The sequence below is a fragment of the Ruditapes philippinarum genome, unplaced genomic scaffold, assembly GCF_026571515.1.
Source record: "Ruditapes philippinarum isolate M1 unplaced genomic scaffold, ASM2657151v2 ctg3990_1_1_1_1, whole genome shotgun sequence".
NCBI lineage: Eukaryota > Metazoa > Mollusca > Bivalvia > Venerida > Veneridae > Ruditapes > Ruditapes philippinarum.
Window position 1 is genome coordinate 15005 of NW_026858502.1, and position 27660 is coordinate 42664.

The 27660-nt window shown below is 32.3% G+C and overlaps 1 protein-coding gene across 1 annotated transcript; it reads left to right on the plus strand.

The window, feature by feature from the left end:
* The first annotated feature begins 6671 nt into the window (after positions 1-6671).
* Positions 6672-19220, plus strand: LOC132753366 (nephrin-like). The gene is made up of 5 exons (XM_060743826.1): positions 6672-6723; positions 7215-7550; positions 17216-17545; positions 18560-18844; positions 19075-19220. Exons 1-5 carry the CDS (start codon positions 6672-6674, stop codon positions 19218-19220), a joined length of 1149 nt encoding a protein of 382 aa, XP_060599809.1.
* The last annotated feature ends 8440 nt before the right edge of the window (positions 19221-27660 follow it).

A 27660-nucleotide genomic window follows, 5' to 3' on the forward strand; every position in this document is an offset into this window, starting at 1 on the left:
TTCACTTAAAGAGCAAAGCGAGCTACAAAACTTTAGTCGTGATTGTCACAGTTACTTGTAGTATTTTATGATGTAAAACAAAGAATACTAGGAGCATTTTAGAAAAGCTAGGAGAACATAGGAGTCAATGGAAAGCCTAATGCAGCGAAGAATCCATAGGGCAACTAGTTCTTTAAAATCATCATTAAGTGTCTAGCAGATAACTCAGCAGTCAATTCAAAATATATAAACAAAACATCACCCCCCCCCCCCCCCCCCCCAAAAAAAAAAAAAAAAAAAAAAAAAAAAAACAACAAAAAACAACAACAAACAAAAAAAGACTTTCGCTACCTACCTTATCACCTAGAATTATCAATTTTGTTACACTATATTCTATCTTATCTTTTCTTCAATTAATGTAATGTTAAAATATATTTAGTGATTTCATAAATATTGACTTCTAATATGTTTACCTGTGACTAAAATGTACATCCCGAGTATACAACTTTTGAGAAGAAACCATCGTATTTCACACATCATGCAAGAGCTGAAGAACAAAAAATATTATATCAATACGGAGGTTGAAACAAAAATTGAAACTTTTATATAAAAACGTTACCTTTTCAGATACATTTTGCTTTCAAGTAAAGAAATGTTTATCCCAACTATTTATATCCATGGTCGCTTTTGAGTAAAAATAATCAAATACATGGATATACAAGACATGCTGTACAAAATTAATGTAATTTAAACAGTTTACTTTCTTTTCTATAGCTAGATTATCAAAAATATATGCTTAACAATTTTCATTATAGTATCCAGTCATTACTTTATACAGACTGTATACACAAACACGATTGGTAATCGATACACATTTTAAGTTAACTACCGGCATTCATCGTAATCTACCATACTGTACACACATCGTGTTAACTCAAATCAAAAGCCGATATGATTATCAACAATTGCAAAAACTAAAGTGTCACCCCTGAACGTTTCTGTGCAATAAATTAGAACCTATACTAACAATACTTTTGCAAGGCACATAATCTTCTAAGATATGTTCTAAACAACGGACTTACCGATGGGGATAATTGCATCCGTCAGTCAGTAGTACGCTACTTCGTTTATTTAATTTGTGTCCCGAGGAATCTCAATGATTTTGTGCCCCCACTATTGGGGGGGGGGAATTTAGATTTACCCTTGTCCGTCCGTCCGTCCGTCCATCCGTCCGTCTTTCAATCCGCCCGTCCATTCTCTGTTTGTGTTGCACGTAGCTCAAAAAGTAATTGACCTAGAGTCATGAAACTTTACAGGAATGTTGATTTGACCAGCATGTGTAGTTGTGCACCTGGGTATTTTCGTGTGGATATTTTAGTGTTTTTAGAGTAATTGCCCTTGATTTCCAATTTTCAACTTGTGTCGCACGTAACTCAAAAAATATTTGACCTAGAGTCATGAAACCTTACAGGAATGTTGATCAGCTTGTGTAGTTGTGCACTTAGGTATTTTTGTGTGGATATATTTAGTATTAAGAGTTATTGCCCTTGAATTAGTAAAAAATTCCAATTTTAAGTTGTGTCGCACGTAACTAAAAAAGTATTTGACCTAGAATCATGAAACCTTATAAGAAGGTTGCTATGCATATGTAGGTGTGTACCGGGGTATTCAAGTGTGGATATTTTTAGTACTTTTAGAGTTATTGCCCTTGAATTAGTAAAAATTTCCAATTTTCAACTTGTTTCGCACGTAACTAAAAAGCATTTGACCTAGAGTCATGAAACCTTACAGGAATGTTGCTTAGCATGTGTAGTTGTGCACCTGGGTATTTTCGTGTGAATATTTTTCGTATTTTAGAGTGATTGCCCTTGACTTAGTAAAAAATTACAATTTTCAACTTGTGTTGCACGTAACTCAAAAAGTATTTGACCTGTAGGCCTGAAAGTTTACAAGAATGTTGGTCAGTTTGTGTACTTATGCGCCTTGGGATTTATTCAGTATTTTAAGTATTTGCCCTTCACTAAGTAAAAAAGTTTTAGTTGTCAACTTTGGCACATGTAGCCAAAAAGAAAATTGGCCTAGAGACACAAGATTGACAAATCGGTGGAGTGTGGTAGCACCCGTCTCCTATGGACACATTTCTAGTTGAAAAATGTATTCTTTATATGTCTTCATTTTAAGGAAGATAGTTTTTGTTGAAAAGTCTTTGCACTTAGTTTGGACCTACCCTTGTACATTTGATTCTGACCAATTGAATATCAAATTGACTAGCAAAAGAAATACAATGAATATCTATTTCAATTGTTAATGCTAACAGTTCAAACGATGTAGTAGCTATACAACTATAACAAAACTGACAGATTTATTGCGGTCCCGGTAGAATTGTTCATCTTATATAAAATGTTATTTGTACATTATTCTACTAGCATATACTTAGCAAAAAGTGGAACATGCAGTTAAACAAAAATATCGAAAGAAGATCTAAACTATTTTCATTTTTATTCTACAAGTATCCAATGTGAATTTGTGTAGACAAATTTATCGCTCTATCTTGACGGAAAACTAAAGGTATTTTAGATTTAATTAAGAAGAGATCGTAGAGCAAAATCACAAATTTATACTGTGTATGATCTCCTTGAGAATGGGTTTTTTTCGAGTTTAAATGTTGAATTCTGCTTAAGCCTTGAATGTAACTTGCACTTTCCAGTACCGTCCATGAACAGACTCAATCAAACCGAGTCTGCAACATTTTCAATTTTGTCGTGTTAGGCTTTCTTTAGGGAGTCTGATTTTCTCTTTCTTTTATTTTTGCGCATGGAACTGACAAATTTTTTGATATGTTGAATGTTTCTATTTGGTATTCGATTGATGTTCAATGATGAAATGGGGCGCTAGCCCAAATTGTCCAACTATTGTTTATTCAGATCTAGAATTTTGGCGGGTCAATCATTCAAGAATGCAATATTATCCCTCTTGAGATATTTTTACTATATCTCTTGCTGTATAGCTTGTATAATTATTCAGTTGAAACAGAGTGATATTGGGATTCTTTTAATACAATGGGATAACGTGCCTTGCGAAATATCATCTGTGTATCGTTGGACAATAAAATTACAAAAGGTCATGAATAGGTGTGCGATTACCATGCGCAATACCTGCCAACACAAAAGCGGACTTTCCGCCCTCTGAATAATCTCTTTCAAATACAAGAGAGTTGGCATATTGTACATTTCTTTTACAGTCGGTGGATGAACACGTGTTGCCTTATTCAGCGATGGTGTGTACTTACCCAATATTATAAACAAATTAAATAAATCATATTGAAAAGTTTGATTATATAAATAATATACTGGTCTGTGCATTCACTAGAAATTCGAGTTTTACGTGTTTTTTTTGTGTTTAATTAATTCGTATAATGTATTCATAAGTTGTTTTACACATAATCGTTCTGCTGAAGCAATGTAGAGCGATACACATTGTTTTATTTTTCATTACATTAAAACAATATGTAAATATGTATAGAAATCTGCACAAATCTATTAAACTGTACCTACTCCCAAGATCTTCAACAATATATTGCAGTAAATATGGATATCCGTTAACTATCGTCTGTTACTTTGAAAGATGCAACATATGAACAAAATAAGTTGTCTTTCCTTTATCTTTCATTATTTCAGATAAGCTCTTTAGCACAATAAGATATGTACATTCTTCAAATATATGATGTGAACATTATTATTACGAAACATAAAGAAATAGGACTATTAACTCTCAAATACAAAATGTTATAATGTATTAAATAGAACGCAAAACGTATTATTACGCATTAATCAGTAAAAAACTGAATGATTCGATGATTAAGTTCTGAATTAAACACTTATGCGTATATGTTAACCGTTCCACATTAAAAAAAATGACCTTTTCCTGATCAGTTACCTGAGCAGTCGAGTAATTTATAGTGTTACAATCACTGTTTTATTACAACCGTTAGCAATAAAGTTTGATGAAATTAATATATTTTTATTGACATTATCAATAAGATAAATACTTCATTCTTTGTTGTTACAGTACCATTAATAATAAATAATAAAGATTTTATAAATAAATACGACACAATGTTGACCCTTCAAAAGATAAAGAAACTGGCTTCAGCATCACACAGACAGGAATGAGATCAAACTATTTCTCTCAATTCTACACCTGTCACTTTTAAAGTTAGTGAATACTGGTGTTTTTGTAGATGATTATGGTATTTGCTGATACTCTCCGCATACAGTATTGCTTGTTGTAACAGTATACCTACAGTGTTTATTGGATTTAATCAGATACAGGTACTGTACCTCGTGAAAACTAGTATTTAAAGTAACTATGACACAATCTTACATAAACAGGTATTTTTATGAACAAATTCGTCTTTAATTTAAAACTGTATATATGTGATCCTTTAAGGTCATTTTAGGTGATTCGTCATAAACATGCATGTAGGAATCTATGTAAAGTCATTGATATATTTCTTACGACTAAATTATATTTGAAGGCAATAGTGGTGTTTTTGCTGTTGACGTTATTCATATCATCACATTTTTACATTTTGGACATTATATACACGAGGAACTTACTTAGATTAAAATGTCAACGTAATACTAATTAAATGACCTTGTGACGACAAAAGTGAAAGTGAGATACTGGAAACAGCTTACGTTATGTTGTAAATCTTAGCGATTACAAAGATATTTATGGATCCTATAGCTTAATCATTGGCTCATTAGTATAAGTATCTTCATAATCTCAGAGTGTATGCATTATTAACGCGTTTTGTGTATCACTATATATAACTATTACGCGCTTCCTTTGTTTATTATCTTGTAAGGAGTCTGTCATACATTCTATAGTCATGTTTAAACATTTAAAATTCTTCTGCGGTAATGTGTCCGATCATTATGAACTATTTATGACGAACACTGTGATACAGGGAAAAAGTGAAATGTTTGGAAAAATTACAAACTTAAGGTATATCAAATAAACTGAGTGGGGACACAAAACAAAAGAACAAAGTAAGTTAAAGGAAAAAGTACTGAAGTTAGAGTTATAACACTTATGCCCAACATTTTCTTAATGCCACCCATTATTAGTTTTTATTTTCTTAAAAATATGTTCATTTGCTTTCCAATTTATTGAGTGTACAATCAAATTGTAAGTAAAAATGAAAAAGAAGATATAATAATGGTTTTTGCTTTTAACCACTATGTTTATTTTCTTTTACTTTCCTTAATTATTTTAAAGTAATCGTCCTAACTAACATCTGTCTGCAGGTTTAACCTCTTCTGTTTATGCACATAAAAAGCATGAAATATAACACTTACAGTAAAGTCTTAATGTTTTTGTAATAATACAAGTTACACAAGCTTAATCTAAAAATCTTTATTAATAAGCTTTTATGTCAAGACATATAAATAGTTTAATCGAGAATATGCAGAAGTGGGAGTCGCTAAGTATTTGAAATTTTACATTATTTATTCATCCTCTTTCGCATAGCGGGGAGGGGATTATAGGAAGGGGCTCCGTCTGTCAGTTCGTCCGCCTGTAACACTTTCGTTTTCGCTCCATTACTTAAACCGCTGAAACTGTTTTTTGAAAAAGCTTGGCACAAGTGATCACGATATGCAGAGCGCAATAATTTGGCTGTTACCCTTACGTTCAAGGTCGTATTCAAAGGTCAAATGTTAAAAATGCTACATTATCTGTCCGCTGTGTAACTTTTAAATCGCTGATTTTTTAAAAATTACTTGGCACAAGTCACCACAATTATGAGACGATGTACATAGCGCAATAATTGGAGTGCTACCTCAAAGGTCAAGGTCACACTTAAAGGTCAGGTGTTAAAAGTGTACATTTCGTGTCCGCTCCATAACTTTAAAACCGCTAACAATTGTTTGAAATATCTTGGCACAAGTGATGACCATAATGAGACGGCGTGCAGAGCGCAATAATTGGGTTGCTATTCCTAATTTCAAGATAACACCTAAACGTCATTGTTAAATGATCACAATTACGCCATCATTTGCAAAGCACAACAATCAAGTCACTGCCGTTAAGGTCAATGTTACACTCAAAGGTAAAATGTTAAAACATATTATTTTTCATGTCTTCTCTTTAACTTATTGTCAATTCAGTGGTTTTAAATTTTAACCCCTTCCACAAAGTGTGTGTGTGTGTGTGTGCGTGTGCGTGCGTGTGCGCGCGCGTGTGTGTGTGTGTGTGGGGGGGGGGGTTAGGAATTGCCTCCGTTCTAAGTTAACTGAACTTGAATTAAATTTTTCATTATTTTAAGGGCACATTATTTACTATCAAGGGTATGCCTATTTTTCTGCATTTTATGTATCTGTTTGCCATTTGAGTATTTGTGCAATTTTTTTCTTAGGAATTATAAAATTGTATAATTTTTCTTATGGTTATTGGTGACAAAATTTATACAACCATAGCTATCCAAGGTTTTTCTTCGATAATTACAATTTGCTAGATGACTATTTTTGGATGATATAAACCGTAATTAATCATAAATTACACAACACTTCCTTCAAGCTGCAAATCTAAATGCCGATTAAAAGAGTGTAATGTCTACGTGTGTCCATTTAAAACTATACAGGTTTCCCTTTTTAGGTACTCTATTTAGTAAAACGCATATTTCGAAGATGCAGGATTGGAAATTCCATTTTAGTATCTTAGCTCTTTGTTTCATTCAGGGTAAGTACAACAACAAGTCAATCATTGACTTTATATACGTTTAGTACTCGAAATATGTTTTTGTTTGCACCCGTTTTCTTTCGAGATGCGTCTGATTTATCTAATGAGCTAATTTCTAAGAAACAATAGTTTGCATCGTTATTTGTTGCCATTTAAAAATCCTTTGTTTTGCATTAAAAACTACTGTCGTGAAACGCTTTAAGGTTTGCTTTATACTCAAGTCGAAATACTTATTCTTCTTCTGTCATTTAACTTCAGATTCCTCCGTTGTAAAAATAATAAAACATTTTTAGTATACTTCAGTCTTCCAAATATATGAAATAACATAAGATTTTTTTTTAGAGATTATACAGACAAAATGTAAGGATTGGGTTTTTAAACTGTCTTATAAATATTCGGTGGACGTTAAGTTATTCAGACGAATAAAAAGAATAAAATATTATGCAGACGTTTACTTAACTGACATATAATTATCTTTTTTTTATAAAAAGGTATATCATGTCAAAGCATAGTACTAACTCCGACCAAAGCTTACGCCGATATAAACGAGACATTCACGTTAACATGCACCTATATTGGTTACAACAATGTCGCAGGGACGAAGTGGAATGTAAATAACCAGTATACACCAACAACAATAAGACATCAAGATAATACTTGTAGTGGTAATGGAATCCTCGCTGATGACAACATTTACAGAGTTGGTTGTCCAACTGATACATCTTTCACCGTAACTATATTACGTGTACAACAAGAAGATGTTAATATCCAATGGCAATGTTTCGATATCCACAGAAAAAGTAATACTGTTGAAATATTAGTAAAAAGTAAGTTATAGTCGTTTTTGTTTTAAATAATAAAATGTAATTATGCACCAACTATTACTATACATGCTATAGGTGTCAATATGACACTAACGTCTATGGCACTATTTGAAATGTTTGTGGTTCATTTACATTTTTGAAATATTACTTGAACGGCTTAAATACAACAAAATTAAGTGGGCAGGCTGTAACATACCTGGGACAGTTAACTTTAACATTTATATTGAGTAAAAAGCCAGTATATTTGAGTTGTAACTTTTACATTTTACTTTTAGTCAAGCCCATGGGGTATTATTGTTTTATTCTCGTCTTCTGTCCTGCTTCATATAGTCTTTATAGATTATTTTCTAGTTGTTCATCCTAAAATAAACCGAATTATTCGGTTATGGTCATTTGTTTTCAATTAGTATTAATATCTACATGAGCATTTCAGTTGTTTTAGTTATTTTGTTTCTGTAACTATGACAATCTAAAAAAAAAAGGTTGATGAAGATTCATTCTAATAAAAACCTCTCGTCATATTATATAGTATATTTTGGCAATGAGTGAAAGTTTTTGCACCTACTACAGGTATTACCATCCACGTAGTACTTTTGTGGTTGATAATTCCCTTGAGATGCGCATTGTGTTCCCTCAAAAGTATGTCTTGTAAATTGTTATATCTTGTTTGATATGGAACTGCCTGCATAGCTTAAAAGAAGGAGCGTCGGATTCGTAATCCTGGGTTGCCGGTTTGATCCTCGAGTGAGCGAAATTTCTAAGTGACATCTGATCACGGACATTAAATCCAGTGGTTGAATACATTTGCGGAGAAATTGGTAATTAGTGGTAGGTAATGCAGGAAAGCCGCTTATGTTGACATTCTTAAATGTTCTTAGTTACCCATGACTTGAACTGTCAGTTATTTAACTGTCTAATGGTACGCCTCTCATTATCATCTTCCTTGGTTCGACTTTGCACAATTTAAAGTTTGTTCGGTTCTATACTGGGTAAACCAGTCCGATTGTTCTGTAATGCTTGGTTATGTCTGGGGCTCTTCGAACGTTGTTCTTGCCAAAATTGATTTTTATTCTCATATTTTATTATGTATTGCAGTAATTGTAAAAAGAGACGTTTGTTAGCATGTCACGAGGATTTAACTTCGCAAATTCAATTTTGGTTTAAGACTAAACGATTCTCGGCTTTTTGAATTCACGATTTCAAATTTACGAATTCACAAATTTTAACTTCAAGAATTCATTATTTCATATTCATGCATTCACGGTTTCAACGTCACAAATTCAATTTCATGAATTCATGCTTTGAACTTCACGATTACTTCTTCATGGCGATTATTACTTTATGAATTCAACTTCATGATATCTTATGTTAAAATCGTGAGTTCACGAAGCATTCGTGGAGATACACCAAAGAATTTCAACGGTTGAATGTCATCACCGATCTTTCGTAGAAATATTTAATGTTACGCTATCTTACAAGACTGTAATAAGTAACAAGAGCTATCAGAAGGTCAGAGCGCTACTTGGTAGTAAATCAATACCTAGTAAATGAGGGATAAACAAAAAATGTTTTATGTAAAAGGCATGGCAGGGTTTTGGATATGGATCAAAGAATTGTAAGTTTGTCAGGGGCATTCTAAGGGTCCTAATTCAGTCATATTATATGTCAGAGCTGTTGGCCTTGAAAAGTGACCTTAAGTTATGGTCGGAATAAAATACAAATATTAAGTTTCATATGGATAATTTCAGTAGTTTTGAAAAATGTTGTTGCAAGCAAAAACTTAAATCGAGGTTTTCTGTGTTCACAACGGGTCATTATTCGGCCAATATACATAGTTAGGGGCCTTAGAAGGCAATTACAAATTACAATCTCGAAGATATTTATTAAGCCAGAAATGAAAATTCCCAGCGCTTCTAGATAACGATTTTGCATATACAACTGAAACCAGTAACTGTTTCAGTTCACAAAGGGCCATTTTTCTATCAAATACCATGCAAGTTTTATGAGTTTTGAACAGCTTCAACCTGTTAAAATTTCGAATGTTAGTGTGAATTTCTAGGTAAATATCTTCAGCAGTTGATTAGATACGATATTACACAAGTAGTTGATGTTGCACAAGAAGTTACACGTACAACTTTAATCAAGTTGTTACATCAGCGCTGACACATTAGTGAGTTGAATATCCCAACTTATCTTTGTAACTGGAGCTGAAATATGTATGCCCTGCCATAATTATCTTGAATTAAATAAAAGCGTATTCCATCCATTTAAAATGGTGAAGCAACATTTTTCACAAGTTACTAAACATAGGCTTAAAGATTTTTTTAGAACAAAATTGTGAAACTAATTAATAAGTTTATGTCGAAAATAAGGTGGGCAATTGATAACATATGTGCGCATTTGCAATCGAATTTGCATATGCACATGGTTTTGGGCTAAACAGTGGTTTGTAGAGCTCAAATGTGATTGAATGTAACAATTTTGTAACGTCAATGTCTCGATTCAAAAATAGTCATTTTTCCTATCTTACTTAAAACGAATCTTGTACCCGCAAATCGTAATGGCAACTGCATGCAATCTCGGTACCAATACTGTTTTCCTAATGACATAATGTTGCGCTAATTTTGAAGTGCAGGTACTGACGATATTTTTAACATGATACAATATTACAGAGACTGTATCTACAGAAACTATAAATGATGGACTTCGACAAATGGTAATTTATCATTACAACATAACATTCATATAATTACCGATCTAGAAATATATTTACATATAATGATACTACGGAGCAATGAAGACTGACTATAACTCTGAGGCACATTATAGCTAAATCATATAGCTAACAAGGTCTCTATAGATCACTGAATGAAATCCGTACATAAGTTATAAAGAGATGACATTTCAAGCAATATACAAGTATTTGACCCTAACAGCAAAGGTCGTTTCAATGTCATTTATTTTTTTCCAAAATGCCGGTTCCTTTAAAAAATTCATATCTTAAAGTATGATTCAAGTCCTTAAACGTTAATAATTAATGTAGCTATGTAGGAGCACATTTGTCTTGGAGCACATTTGTCTTACGTTAACCGATGCGAACCTCATTTGTCCCACATGAGACAAATGGAACCTCAAATGCCCCTCCCCCCCCCCAATTAAAAACATCATTTGTGTGACAAATGTACTCCGATCAAGTTTTTTAAGGGACAATAAAGCACATTTCTTTCATTTTTAAGGGACAAGAAAACACATATAAATTTGTCTTGTGTCCTTTTTTATGAATAATTTGCCACATATTTTCCCAGGGCAGAAATGTTTTTTTTTTAGAATCGAATCGATGTTCGACGTTTACCTCAGGTCAAGGGGTTGCTAATGCCTTCTTATGAAATCTTAAACAAAAAATCTACAGTGGAACTATTAATTCAAATATCTCTAATTCAAGAAATTTGATTGGCTGAACCTGAAGGTGTACACTGAAACATACGGAATTCCGTTTGCGATGGTACAATGGTGAAAGCGCGATGGCACGATGATACGATGATGTAAACGCGATGGTCCGATAGTGAAAACACTATGGTACAAACGTGAAACAACGATTGTTCGATGTGCAACAACGATGGTACGATGATGAAACTGCGATGGCATGATGATAAAAACGCATTATTTTTTCACTATCGTGCCATCGTATCATGGTGATTTCAACATCGTGCCATGGTTGTTTTGTCATCGTGTTTTCATCATCGTACCATCGTGTTTTTTACCATTGTACTATCGTGCATAGCAGTTCAGGGAAACAAATAATGTTACTTTTATCCAAACATCGTAATCTAGCGGATACAATACCGAGTCTCGTTTTGCATCTCGTACGTTGACGCGAGACAAGAAAATCCTTCGAGGCCATATACCGCTAAACAATATCCCCTTTATATTGTTAGACTACATAAAACTGACATTTTTGTTCAAAGAGCTACAAAACATAAGTAGACACATTTTAGAAAACAAATCCTTATCTCATTTTAAAGAGTTATGATTAAACTGATATGCAATGATGAGAAAAATAAGGACCATGTATCTTCTAAGAAAAGTTACAAGCGTGACATTTGTTACTGTAAAATCACTTGAAAAACCAGCAATACTGAAATTGAAATTAAATTTTATCATCAAATACAACCTTTGCTTGCATTTATTCTAGTACCCAAAATGTCAAAAAATATCCACGATGAATTTTAAACAGAAAACAGCTGAAATTTAGACATCTATAGCCATACAAAAGCCAATAATCTGTCCACCATTACGCGACAATGCCAGATGGCTCCCGAGCTGGTTCTTTCATCATAGTCAGGCCTTTGAGCAGCACAGACACGAAACGATGCGCGATATTTTACAGAGAGACACGAAAAGCGAAATTCCTGCAAAACATGAAGCGAGGCACGATATTCTACCGTGAAAGATACTTCGACATAGCCAGATCTCGTGTTACAGTATCGTGTTTGATATTCCATAATTATGGTTTTACCAGGATTCGTTAAGGAACACAGTCATGCACGTTGTAAATGATTTTCCAATGGCGGATCGGAACGCAGCAATCCTCGGAAAATGGCGATATTTTATATATATTTATTTCTGATGAAAACAAAATACGTGTGGAAAGGTCTTTATATATTCTTCCTTAGATCATTAAGTGGCCGCTGTGGCCGAGTGCCACTGGCCCCTAACCGCTGTAGGTTCGGCACTCACCCGGGACTTAGAACTATTCATGCGAGAAAGCCCGTCCAGGGTCCAAATGCGGAATACCTAGTACGTGCGCACGTAATAGTTATCGCGTGCGCACACAATAGCTATCCCTTTATAACGTAATAGCTAACGCGTGCGCACATAATAGTATCGCGTGGCCACATAATAGCTATTGCGTGCGCAGGAAATAAATAAGAAAATTGTTATTTCCCCTTTATGCCACCGTAGATACTACCTTCTGGTTACATAGAATATGATAAAAGTTAAAGCATCAGAAAAAAACGTGTCACAACCAATAACGATATGAACGGACTCGCTGCAGATGTGTTTGGGATCTGGATATTCAATCTGGTAGAAAGTTTCATTGTGACACAAAGAATTGGAATATTTTTTATGTTAATATATGACTCCTATGCAGAGGCAGTAAGTTTTTTATTGACTGGAAGTGACCTAAAAACGGTATATTTATAAATACAGAAAATACAAAACAATGCCTGGTAGCCTGTATACGGATGGGCATAATGATTTTTAGATTTTTTTTAGAATATTTTAGAATGTTATGGAAGAATGTGAGACAAATGTGCTTCGAGTGTCCTTTCTATTGTGTTTCGAAAACATCTGTCTCATTTCAAATTTGTCGCAAATATGAATGTTTATGCGCACATCAGTCACACCTCGTGTGACAAATGTGCTCCGAGACAAATGTGCTTCTATATAGCTATACGTAGTGTAGCGATTCTCAACAATAGTGTCCTGCCAACTAATATAAATTAAATGCGTTAATCCTGAATATTTACTGTAATTCACATCTTCAAATATCGCTACGTTAATGTCTTCATAATAAACTTGATTTGTGACTTTTGTATGTAACTTTCGAAAATTTTCCTTCTGTGGCGTCGTTAAAAATGGCGAAGTAAACGTAACGTGAGAGCTTTAGCGCTAAAAGGTATTTTGTTTTAACTACTTATATTTGAATATTGTTAATAATTCTTACATTGTCCTCCGTAAAATGACTCTAAAGCAAATTTTGTTTCCTCAAATATTATTTATCAAATATTCTTTGGAAAATTATCATTAGCAGAAAAAGAAAAAAGGAAAAATAATTTCTAAACATTATTTACAAACATATATACAAATAAAGAATACGTTTGTTGTTAATAATAATAATTATTTAAAAAACAACAACAACAAAAAAAAACCAACAACAACAAAAACAACCAATGCAAAGATATACGTAATTATTATGTGGAAAATGTATGACCTGAAACAAATATACATTTCATCAATAAGTTCCAATCTTAACTTTGAAATCATTATTATTTAAAACAGCTAACTAGTCATGGAAAGAACTTGTTTTCTGCATAAAGTACAATACATATTTATATATTATCAAATTCTAATTAGTGTTTTAAAATGTCTCAGGCACGCAAACAAAGCTTTTGTATATCAGTAATAGTATTTTGACAGAAACTATAAACGCAACTATAGTTTGACCTGTACCATCTAAAAGACATTATTTTTTATTGGTCTGAGGACATTTAAATTTCTAACACGAACTAGACGTTTACGTACAAGCCTATCCCTACCCTTAAACAACTCAGTTTTTTGCAGAATTGCCAGTTCTCTCTTTGAATGGTATTGTCTTCTACAACTACAAGAACGACGTTCACTTTTATTGTGCCCCCACTTAAGGGGCATTTAGATTCACCTTTGTCCGTACGTCAGTCTGTCCATTCATCCATAAAATATATTTGTGACTTAAAAATGTAATTGATAATGCTGCAATCGAAGCTTGAAATAACAAAACAGGTCATTTAGCCATAAAAGTAAAAAAACAATATGCCTTTTAAAGAGCATATTACGAACGAGACAGGTACGAAACAACACAGGGAAATCTGTCATTATTTTATTAAATCTATATATATAATATAATCAAGGGATACAAGTCGTGGCCTCGCACTACCAGCACGGGTTCGTAAAATGCATTCACTAGTGTAAACTGTATAAAATATCCTCTATTCCATCAAAGTTATTGTAGAAATTAATATATGAACGAGTCATTACCCAAGTTCTACTACAAACACTTCATTAAAGCCTGTAACATTGCAGGAAATAGCTAATATTTCAATATTTACATTGGCTGTCAAGTTGTCGTCCATTTTGCAGGTGTGTTTATGTTCCGAGTATTTTCATTGGCTGATGAAAAAACCGCTATTCGTCGCCGTTATTATCCGGATTATTATTATTCATTAGCCAATGAAATTGACAGTTACTTACAGAAGTTGGATTTACGCATTTGAACACACGGGCAACATCAAAATGGAAGCCGAGGATAGAAATTATCAAAACAAACATAAATTGTTACAATAATTTGTACCAGAAGTTAATGATTGCATCATTGATGGTGGTGGATAATTAATATTTAACCGATTACATGATTTAACTTTCTTATACATGTATGAGCATACGTTTGCATAAGATGTCGTTTTACACGTGTAATTTTACAAACCGAAATTTTACGAACGTGTGCAAAAATGAAACATGAAAGGTTATTTTTAATAATATCTTGTCCATGTAACAAAGTGAGTCATTTTTTTTGAAATTATCAAGTTTTTCATCAATGTCCAACAATCAGAAGAAAACAAACTGTTGTATACTGCGTTGTATTTACTTGTTCATGAATTGAGCAATTTTGAGTTGTATCCCTTGTTATATAATATATATAGTGGGAAAGGAAAAAAATGACAGAATCCCCTGTGCGAAACAATGTGAAGGAAACCTTCGTATGAGTACGAACCTTGAGTGTGCATTTTAAGACGCCGTCTGCATGCTGCGTCTAGTAGATATGCATTAGTCTATTCAGCAATTTGAAAAACATCTAGTCTTTCTTTTGTGTATTGAAATTACACTGTTTTAATTTTTTTCAAATAAAAATTGGTTTACAACATGTGACCGAGCTTTAAGGAATTAAAATAAACATTAAACAGTTGTTGTTGTAATGGCGCCATGTTTGAATATCATATTCTTTTTTTATAATTATCTTATTTTAAACTACCTAGGTTTTAAGAATATTAATAAGTCTTACAGTCATATTCAAGTTATTCAAGATATCGTTTTTGACATTGTGTTTTTTTGGTTCAAATATAAATCAAATTTGCAAATGAATAACAAAGTAATGACAATTTAGGAAAATTTCTATAATTTGATCTTCACGGCAGCATCTTTGGATTTGTTATGTTTGTAATAAATTACTAGTCTTTATAAGGATTTGTTTGCACAATTATTATAAACTTGTTTGGACATATAATTCACAATATGCAGCAAAAAAGGATACTTGTTTTTCTTTTCACATTATGATTTTTTCCTAGAACAGAAGTAGCATTTCACGTATGGACATCCTGCGTACGGCAACAAGGGGTACCCGAAATAACACATTTTATGATTTAGACAATTTAATCGAATCTAAAGGATAAATCAACAAAGAAGCTAGCATTTTGATAATATACCGATGCAAAGATGAATATTAGTAGTTCATTTGAACTTTTACATTTTGATTAGAATTTGAAGGAAGGACCCTGATACAAGCGATCCTAACATATTAATCTACGTATACGAGTATAAGAGCGATTTCAGTGTGTTTGAAATGCGTAACTGGATATAGGCCACCTATCTTCCTATAAAAAATACCCAGATATGGTGTACAAACGTAGGTTGACGTCATAATTTAAGTATTAAACTCCTGAGTTTGTGAATGCGGTTTCTATGCGGCATTGTCATACTCATAGACCTATATGATGACAAGTTATGTAAGCAGCCAAACACTCGTTTGATTGGCATAACTTTAAGCGATAAGATTTAGTACTCAAATCGTGAAATACGATCCTATTACCAGATATAATCAACATATAAGGGACTTTATTTAAACCAATATAAGATTGATTCAAATTAATATACATATTAGCTCTCTTTTGAAAGTATCACCAAACGACCTTTTTCTAGTATCAGTAAAGCAGCAGTGTGTTATAGATCGTAAAGTACATACTATTTCATAATTGTTACTGTACACTCCCTTTGATTAGGTGATTGTCAAGGTGGTAAGTGTCAACAGATGAACCGTAATCGGTTGTCAACAATATTATTCAAAAGGGGCGTTTTTTTACCATGACGTTGTTAACGTATATTATAATTATCGAAAATTGTATTAGCTTTTACTAAATTTATATGAAGGTACAAAAAAAGCACAAAAAAAGCACACAATAACTAAAGATTTAAAATGTGTTTATGTCCGGGTTACTGATGCGTGTGAGAAAACGAGGTGATCCTTTAAATGTCCGTCAACTATTAAAAAGCTTATGAAATTAACCAAACCTAGGCATCACAATCAAATCAGACATATAATTTAAGCAAGTTAACTGGAAACTAAACAAATGTTCATGTACATGCTTTATCACATTTTTTGATCTTTTCAGAATGATTATATATTACATGTAATTGATACTGATATTTTTAATTCTTAATATATATCCAAATATATACTGGGATATTTCAAAGGCATGACGTTTTTCAACAGGTTTTTGAATGTATTAAAAATTACTTATTAAAGAAATTGTCTCCTAAAACTGTCGATATTACGGAGAACCAGTTTCGATTTAAAAAATACAGTACTGTAGATGCTATTTTGAATTATGTCGACACTCGGCATTCTTCGTAGCACTTATCGACAAGCAGGATCTTTAATAAGCTTTATGCTGTAAACTTCAGATTAACGAATGAGTGTCCTTACATATTATGTTATTTCTATTAATTTCAGTAATTCGTTGTTTGTTGTCTGAATGATTCTTAGAAAAGAATTTCTTTGTTAATATATGCATAAAAATATGCATATGTAATTTGACATGTTATTTCATTATATTTTACATTTTGATATATTTCAGTTGCTGTTGCAAAAGTAGCACTTTCTGGACCAAGTTTAAGTTTCATGAAGGAGCATTCCCGACAAACAATCAAGTGTAAGACATCACCTGGTCGACCACAACCAAGAGTAAGTTGGTATCTCTATGAAACTAATGAAAGCGTAAAACATAAGATAACTGTAAATTCGTCACAGATACTCAATAATAGCGAAGATGGACTTGTAGCTGTCGAAAGTACCTTACAAATTTACCCAAATAGATCGATAAACAACTGGATGTTGAGTTGTGAAGCGTGGATAGACGACGAAACCAGAGCAGTTCATAGCAATAGATTGACTTTGAATATTGCTTGTAAGTCTTTTTTTTAAAGAATTGATAATCTATCCATCATTGATAAAGTCAAAATAAGGCTATTCTGTTTTAAGCAAAGCCTTAACAATTGCAAGCTTTTTTTAAGATAGTTGTGTCATTTGTTTTCTACATTACTAAATTAAAAGTTCCTGTATTCCGACATTTGCCGTTTTCATTAATAATGGATTTTGATAAAAAGATAGGGCTAACAACAGAAGTTCATAAGGATTAGCATAGATTGAAGTATATTTATCCAATATTCTGATGAAATTATAGAAACTACCATCAATACATGTGAAGTCGGGAATAAAGCGTACATAACGGGAAACTAGTATATTATTCCATTCTCGATATTCATCGATCCTCATTCTGTGATTTCTGAACTTCTTATCAAGAATGTGCTAATATTTAGCAATCAAGAAGACCAAAACATATTTCCTTTTTGTATTGTTACAGACAAATTGTATTTACTTAATTTCTAAAAGATTGTTGAATCAGCACTTTCAAATTTTGCCAACCGAAAACAATCTGTATACTTATTCGAAGCATTTTTTAAAGAAATAAATAACCATTTCCTGTCCAAACGATATTTATACTGTTAGCAGAGTATAAAGTGCAAAACACTGGCATTATGAATATGTTTTAGCATGGCATAAATGTTATTTGTTTTCTTGATTTTGCTGTCTAACTACTAACCTTTTCACTTTGTAGGAAAGGTTTCGTTTGAAAAAGATAATTAAACTGGTTATGAAAATATTAAAACATCTCTATCTTTATATAAAATGAACCGATCTTATTTCATTTAAATAGTTTGTGCTGTCAAGTTAAAACAGCGATACATCTCAAAGAACTTAAGGAATGTATTAAAAATGTCTATAATAAGAAATTATACCGTATGTACAGAAGTAAAATATTTGTTACGTGGGGTTACAAGACATCAATGACATTTTTATAACTCTCGTCAATTTTAAATATTTGATATTTTATTGAAAATATTTTATCAAATATTTCAAGATCCCCCGGAGAAACCTGTAATAATGGGATTCACAGACGGTGAAAAATATTCACTTATAGAATCTGAGATTGGCAAACTGTCTTGTTCGTCACATGGCGGAAATCCACTAGCTAATTTGACATGGAATTGCAACAGTAAACCAACATCTATTACCATTGAAGACAAAACAGTTTCCAGCACTGTTACATGGTCTGGGGTTCGTGGTCAGTCATCCTGTCTTTGTATTTCACATCATTCGTGGTCTGGAACTATGCAAACTACAACTGTAATGATTGATGTTCTTTGTAAGTTTTATATTTCATATTATATCAGATAAATAACAAAGTGTATGGTTTTGTTTTAAATTAAGACGTTCGTCAGTAACAAAACGTTTAAAATCCTGAAGATAATTACGTATACTGCTTTAAAGTGATAATATTGTTTGTATTTTTTTATTTTTCCATGATTGCTATGTAATATATTGATAAATACTATCAATAATCGATATAAAGTATTTTGACATACATGTTTTAAGACCCTCCAAACAAACCAGCAATGACCATCAGCAATAAAACCGTCTCAAACGTTATTAACGTTATTTTGAGCAAAAACTTGCAAGTAAAATGCGAAAGTAAAAGCAACCCACGCTTCAAACTACTACACATGGACAGGCCCAGCTGAATTTGACAAAACGAAAACAATACTGCTGTACATTAAACAACACGATAGACAAGAAAGTTATATGCATGCAACAAACGGAATGATAGACAAAAATGGTACCATGGGAGACAATAAGAATCGTCTTACGATAAATGTGTGTATATCACTGTTTAACCCTAACATTTCTTGGCATTTTTGAGATGACGGTAATAAATTCAACTTTAATTAAAGCATCAAACTTCATACAAAACTAAAATAAAATTATTCTCAAATAAATGTCATTTGATTAGAGCAACTTTTTACTTTATGCCCAAAAATCCCAAATTGGGGCCCAAAACCCCCAAAAAAGTTTTAAAACCGAAAAGGAAAAAAATTACCCCCTTATTTCAAATTTTAAATAACACAGCAGGAAAACAAATGAAATAAAATTTTATTTTTTTAAGTTTTAAAAATTATCTTAATATTGTATCAAGAAAAAAGGTAAATCTCAAAATTTTTTTAACGTTTTAAAGGGAAACCCCGGGGTTTCATCATTTTTAAAAGGGAAACCATTCCTATTTCCCGGGGAAGTTTTAACCCAAACGGTATTTTAAAGATAACTTTAAATTATGCAAATAAAAAAGGGAATTGAAAAAGGAACAATAAGGAAAAAAAGGGGGGAAGGAAAGGTTTGAACATCTGCTATTTTTTAGGGGGGTTTTTTCTAGGGGGGTGTAAAAAATTATAAACTGTTGCTTAAACTTGATTTAAAGAACTAACCCAACATTGGGTGAAAAATCGTTTTAACAATGTTTTTTTTAGTATTTTTCAATAGAAAATTCAATTTTTTTTCAACTAATCCCCCCCCCAATTAAAGGGTTTTTTTTAAGGTCCCCCAATTTTTTTTAAAAATTTTCCCGGCTGCTTTAAAAAAACATTTTGAAAAACTTAAAATTTAAACCAAAAAGAATAAAAGTTTTCATTTAAAAATTTTTTAGGTGGGGTTAAATTTTTTAAAATATACTTTATAAAAACATCAATTTTAAAGACCAGAAAAAAGATTTTTATTTTGTTTTTTTCCCTAAAAGGCCAAAAAGAGAAAAAGGTTTTTAAAAGAGTTAATTTTTTCCCCAAATTCACAAAAAAAAAATTTTTTTAAAAATCCTTATTACATTAAAAAATGGCATAAAAACAATTTTTCCTACGGGGAAAAGATTTCAAAGGATTGGGTTTTTAAATAAAAGGGAAGGCAAAAAATTTTTAAGAGAAACAAGACAAAAATCTAAATTTGTTTTTCTAAAAAACCTTCTCCCAAATAACCGGGATACCAATGCCCAAAGGGCCCTAATCCCTTTAAATTTAAGTAAAAAGGATGGGGGAAACCCCGGGGCTGTTTCAGTAATTGAAAGGGAAAAGGCCACTTTTGGTGCCCCCTAAAAGGGGGGTTTAAATTTCCAAACTTTTTCTCGAAAAATTTCAGGGGCTTTTAAGCCCAAAAATTAAATTTATTTAAATTTTTTCTTTTTGGAAGGGGATTATTTGTTTCCCAAATAAAAAGGGGTTAAATCATTTTGTTAAAACCCAAATACAATTTTTGTCAAACCTGCGGGGGTCTATTTTTTCTCATTTTTTTTTAAATTTTTTTCTTTCCCCAAACAGGTTAAACCCCCAAAAAAACCTTTTAAAATCACTAAAAAGCCCAAAATTTATTTTATGGAAAAATAGTTAAATTAAAATTGTCGGTTTTGAAGGGAAACCCAAGGGGCCGGGAGGGGAAGGGGTTGTCCTTTGGGGTGGAATTTAAGGGTGTTGCAAAAGGGGGGGAAGAAATTTCAGGGGGGTTTAGCAAGGTTTCTGGGGCAGATGATACAAAGATTGACTTTTAACAAAGGTAAATTTTCCCAAACCTTTGGTTTTGGGGGAAACCCGGACTAAGGGGCAAAAACTTTCCAATTTTAAGGGGGTTTTTTTGAAGGGGGGGTTTTTTTGGGGGCCTTTGGGGGTTCCTCTAACCAACCTTAAGGGTTATTAAAAGGGTTCTTTTTGGGAAAGGGGAAAACCCCAAGTTTTGGGGGGCAAGGGTCCAATTTAAAATAATTGGGCCCAATAAAACTTTTAACCAAGTTCTTATTTTTTAAACCCCAAAAAGTGGGGGGTTTTTACAACACTGGGGAAACCAATTAAAAATTGGGGGACACCCCGAAGTGATAAAACCGGACGGAGAGGGGGATTAAAATCCACTTTTAAAACCCGGGGTAAAACCCTTTAAGAAAACGAATTTCCCATTCCCATCGAAAAAGGTTTAAATTTATTTTCGGGATTTAATTTTGGGGATCCAAAACCCCTTTCCCGGGATATGGGTTTAAAACAAAAAGGGGGGCCGCATAGCGAAGGAGAAATAAAATAGGAACCGGAAAATTGTGTTTGGGGTTTTAAAAAAGGGGTTAGGGGGGGGCATTGGGGAATTTAAAGGGACATTTTACCCAAGGTAAAAAAATTAAAAGTAAAACCAGGACACATAAGGGGGGAAATCCGTGGGGCCAAAACCAAAAAACAGGGGTTTTAACAACGGGCCCCGGGGGTATGGGCACCCCATCTTTGGGGGAAGTTTGGGGGGGGAAAAAGGGGAATCAAGTTAAATTCGGGGAAACTGTTTTTCATTTTTAAAGGGGGGAAATAGTCCCCTTCCCTTTTGCCCGGGGGGAACCCGGGGTGGGGGGGGTTTCTAAAATTGGACTTTATCCTATGAAGTTTTGAAACTTTTCAGTTAATGGTTAAATTTTTTTCCCCCCGGAAACCGGTTTTTAAAATTTTTTAAAAGGAAAAAAGGACCTTCGGAGGGCTTAGGAACCCCTGGGTTTTCCCCCCAAATTTCGGGGGGGAAGTTTAAATTTCGGGGCCTACAATCAGTACCGGAAAAAAATTTGGGAGTCGGACCCCCTTACCAGGTAAAATTATGGGGTTTTCTTTTGTTTTTGGTTTTGTTTCCTTTTTTAACCCAAAATGGGAAAAAAACCCCACGGGAAACGGAATTGAAAAATAAAGCTTTCTTTTTATAGAAAAAAGGGGGAACCAACCCCAAAATTACTCCGGTTTTGAGGAAAACCCAACACCAACGGAAAGGAGCCCGGGGAAACATTTATCTTTGGGATTAAAAATTAGTTTTTTAAAGAAAAAACCTACTTTTTTAAGGGGTGAAGCAAAGGATTTTCCGTTTTACAACTTTTTCTACCTTTGGTTTTGAGTTTGTAAATTAAATTTAAACGAAAATGTATAAAACCCTATTTATGGGGGCAAAAACCCAAAAAAAATTTTTTAATTTTTAAATTTTATTAAAAATTATTTTTTCCTTTTCTTCAGGAAAATCAAACTTTTTACTGTTTTAAAAAAACAAATCAGGGGAAAATTTTTTGGGGGAAAAACCAAAACAGATGAATTTACATTAGAAGTAAGCAAAAACTAACCCAGCCCGGGGGATTTTATTATATACAATACAATGGTAAAAATATCGCAGAAAAAAAAACAAAAAATTTCCTCCCGGGGAAAAAGCGAAAAAAATTTGTCCCAAAAACGCAAAAATAAAAAGGGTGAAGGAAAAAACTACCCCAAAAGAAAGCCAAACCAAAATCAGAATGACTGATTTCAAATGAAAGTTTAAGGGGTTTTTGGCATTTTTACTTTCTTTCTTTTAAAGTTTTTTTGGGTAAATTTACCTTTGGGTTTAAAACATAAAAAAAATATTGTTTCTTTAAAAGCTTGGTAAAACAAATGAGCGGGATATATTATTTTGGGTTTTGTTTTGGAAAATTCACGTTACCGCCTCAAAAGATTTTAAAACCCTTTAAAAACTTCCTTTGTTTGTATACCGCAAGTAAAAAGATTGAAAATGTATGGTTTATAAAATTAAACTTTCCCCTTTTCCCAAAACTTTCGTTCAAAAAATCATCTGTAAATTACGTTCTTTTAAAAAAATCACTCTAAAATTTTATTTTTATGTACTTAAAAGCGTTTGCCTTTTAAAATAAACAAAAATTTTTTGATCTTTTTTTGAAATTGTTTAAAAATTAAAATCAGCTTGTATTGAGCGTTTTAAAGGGAGACAGAAGAAAGACATATCTTTTTCTGCTTGCTGTAAAGTCAGTTTGTTTATTTTGTGAAGATATTCATGTTTTATCTAATACTAGATCACTCTATAGAAGAATGTACAAGTTTTTTTTATTAAACATTATTATATTTCGCGCTTATTATATTATTAAATAATGAAATTTATTTATTTTTAAAACGAACATTCACTTCATTTTTCTTCTTTAACGCTATGATTTATTTCAACTATCAAATAATCAAATCATGATAAAAAAAATTTAATGGGAAACAAAACATAAATGTCGCTTTTAAACTTTTAATTTCCATCCCGCTTTGTAATTTTCCCCCTTTTTAAACAACATTTTAAGGGCTTATATGCACGCCATAAAAAAAGGGATTACCAAAAATTAATATGACTTCAACTGTGATGTAAAATTAAAGAACGCAGCATGAATATTACTTCTCCCGCAAAATGGGTTTCATTAGTTTTTTCATTGTTTCTATCTCTTCCGCAGTTTAAAATGAACATAAAATATTATTTTGTTTAAAATTCCAGCACAACAAATAAAATTTTTTGAAATTTTTAAAAATTCAACCCTCCCGACAACTTTCCCCGATTTCCACTAAAATATCCTTAAATTTTTAAACACTTTCGCAGTTTAACCAAAAAAAGAACGTAAATTTTTCCAAACTATATTTCCAAATTTTAAAACAAAAACCTTTTTGGAGGGTTTTCAAGGGGTTCCAAAAAAAGTTTTTTTCAAAATTTGTTGATTTGAATGTCTAAAACAAATCTTTTTTTAATATCCGTTTAGCTGTCATAAAACTTACTTTGATTTTGCGTTTAATGTAATGTTTGGGTAGGTTTTTTATGTTCCTCTAAAGAGGAGGATACATTTCCCCCGGGTTTGAATGTTTTTTTGGGTCTTAAAAGGCCAAAAAATTTAAAATAGAAAAGGGTGCGAAAAAAAAAAAAGTTTAAAAACAAAAAAATTTTAATTTGATTCAAAATTTTAATTTCTTTTTTATGATTTTTAAAAATACGTAATGTTGCTTTCCCCGGGACTGCCAGTGACATAAAATGAAAAAAGACATATTTTTGTTTAGAAACCTTTAAATTTTTAAAAACCATGTTTATAATAATGTTGACTATTTGGGTTAAAAAAAATTTTTACGCCGGAGTAAAATCTTTTCTTTTAAAATTTATATTCATTACGACTTAACTGGTTAAAAGAACACAGAGTAAAGAGCATTTTGTTTATTTTTTAGTTTTTTTGCCCTGATATTCTTTAAAGATAGAAAATTAAATTAGTTTAATAGTGTCAGAAAATAAAAGAAATATTCTCAAAAGAAAAAAACAAAAGATTCCAGATTCCAAAGGGTAGGAGAATGTGACTTTTGTCGATCTTATAGCGCGCAAAATTGTTTTAATTAAAAAAAATTTCCCTTTAAAATACTTTTATAATGCCTTGTTACGTTTTGCTTGTACTATTTTAAATTAAATGACTGTTCTGAAAAAAAACCCCGTTTTAACAAAGCTTATACGGGCTTTGGATATTGACGTTTTTAATAAGTATGTATTAGCTAGGGGGCCCCTCTTACTGTTGATTTTGGCAAAGGGACAATCAGACCCTGGTCCCCTAGGGTGGAAAAAAGAGCAAATTTAAAGCCCGGGTAAGATGTTATTAAAAAAGGGGCAAAAACTTTTTCAAAAAGGCATAATGTCTTGTTTTTTGGAGTATATAGTCCCTTGTCATGACTAAAAAAGTAAAAACACTTTAAAATTTGTTGAAATCCGACCGTAAAGAAGTTGTGAAAAAAAACCTAAATTTGGGAAAAGGGGGAAATTACACAGAAATATAGCTTTAAGAAAAAAAAAAGGGAAATAATTGCCTTTTTGTATTTACTGGGCCTGAAACCCAATAAAAAATTTTTTTAAAGTTTTTTAAAAATCTCCACAAAAAAGAAAAATTTGTTAAAAAAATTATCAAGCTAAAAAACTTTTTTTTTTTGTTTTTTTTCACGAAATCCCCCTTTTTTTTAAAAACTTGGGTTTCTCACAACCCAAGGGCCCCAATTTTTTTTTTGATTTTTTATAGTTTGAAAAAAATCAAAATTACCCAAGCAATTTTTTTGCAAAATTTAAAAAAAAAGGGGCATCAAAATATTAAATTTCCCGATTTTATTTTAATTTTAGAAAAAATTTTCCCTTTGAAGGGTGGCTTAGTTTTCCCGGGTACGCGTTTTTTCCCCGCCCCCCCGGGCGTACCAGCCAAAGGGAAAAGCCGGAATTTGAAAAATTAAAAAAATTGGCGGGGGGCGCTAAGCGAAAGCACGTTTTTGAAAAGGGGGGCCCCCGGGGTGAAGGTTTTATTTATTAAACTTTAATAAAGTGTTCTATATTTTTTGATAAGCCCTTTTTGGGGGCGACAAAAAGGGCTAAAAAAAAAAAGGGAAAACCCGTTAAAACAAAATTTCCCTAGGAAAAAATTGATAAAAGAACCCCAAAAACTTTGTAAATTTCAGGTTTTTTTTTTAAAGTTTTGCTCTATTTATTGTTTTACCCTTTAAAAGCTAAGGTTTAAAAATAAACCCAGGTCATAATTTTTCTTCAAATTTTTGTTTATACTTTTATAATCTAAAATTTAATTAAGAAAATATAAACAAGGGAAAAAATTTCCAACACGGGATAAGCAGTTGCTGGGGGAGCGACTCGGGCGACTAAAGAGCCATCAGGGCCCCCTTTGTTTTTATTTTTCCTCGTTTTTTTCCCCCAGGGGTCCTGGGGGGTTGGGGGAAAAAATGCAAAATGGAAATGGCCCGCAAAAGGCGAAAAAAAAAGCTTTTTTAGCGGGGGAAAGGGGCGCCCGTTTTTTTTTTTAAAACATGCCCCGACCGGCAAAGGGAGCGTTTTTTTTCACTCCGCGCCCTGGTTTTTTAAATTTTTTATCCCTTTGTTTTCGCCCCAACCGGGGTGTAAACCAAATCTTTTGAAATCTCGCACCGCACCCTCATTTAATAAGGGGTTTTTTCGCTCCCCCAATTTCCTTTTTAAAACTTTTTTTATTTTTTCGACATTTCGTTTGGGCGGGGGTTCGGGGGGCGAAAACTTAGGGCACAAATCACCCACCACCCCTTAAGCTTTTAAATTTTTTAATTTTTTTAAAGGGTTTTTAAATAGTCAGGGTGAGTTTTTTATTGTTTTAAAATAAATTCTTTAACTTAAATAGTTATTTTTGGACAAAAAACCCCAACCCGGGGGAATTTCTTTTTAACAAGCTTTCCCCCAGAATAAGGGCCCAAATTGGCCCCTTTAACCAATTTGGGCCCCTTTTGGGTTTCCAAAAGGATAAGCAAAAGGGGTTTTAAAGGTTTCCCCCAATTATTTGATCCCTTTAAATATTGTTTGGGGTTTATTTGGCACCCCTTAATTTTTGTATGATGACGACAAAAACCCGACTTTCGAAAGGCCCCTTAATATTGTTAACGTTTTTTTTTCAAAACAACCAGTATTTTTTTTCCTTTTTTGCTTATACATTTTTCCCACTTTTCTAATTTGATGAAAAAAACTATGAAAATTTGGTAGTTAAATATCCCCAAAATGCTCAAATAATTTTTGAGGACCCTTTTAACGGGTGTATGTAGGAGTGATTAAAATTTTTTTTTTAAAGCTTTAAATGGATGGAACGAACAGTTTTGAACTATTTCTATTAAAAATTTTGAATAAATTCCGGGTTCCCACGCCCCGTCATTTTATGGGCTTTTTCCCCAAAAAACCCGCAGCAAGCTCATAACAAAAAAAAGAAATTTTGTTGTTTTATAATTTTTGGATAAAGAAAATAAAACGTTTTATGGGGTTTCCCAAAAAATTTGGAAATAACAAAAATAAATAAAAAATTTAATTTTAAATTGGTTTAAATTTCTACCCTTTTGGGTTAAAAAATTAAAAATAGTTTTTGGGAGAATAAAAGGGGTCAAAGTGTCAAAAAAATGGGAGAGTTATCCATCTTTTTTAATTTTAAAAGCAAAAGGGGAAAACTATTTTTTCTTTTATTCATATAAAATTTTTTAAAAATGGAATTTTTTATTGATTTTTATGTATGGACCCATATCCTATAAAAATAATTTTATATGGTATTTTTTAAATAATAAAAAAGTGACTATTTTTTTTGTTTTTAAAAATGATTTACTGAATTTAAGAATAATGTCGAATTTGCGTATTTAATTTCTTAATGATATATAATAATTATATAGTAATTATAACTTAATTTCTTTTAACGATAAGCCAGATATGCTGAACATTTAACGTTAAATCCGGATCAATCACTGAATCGTCAGTAACATTGGTTTGGACTCCAGGTTTTTTGATGGTGGTTTTCCAACACTTTTATTTTGTTAT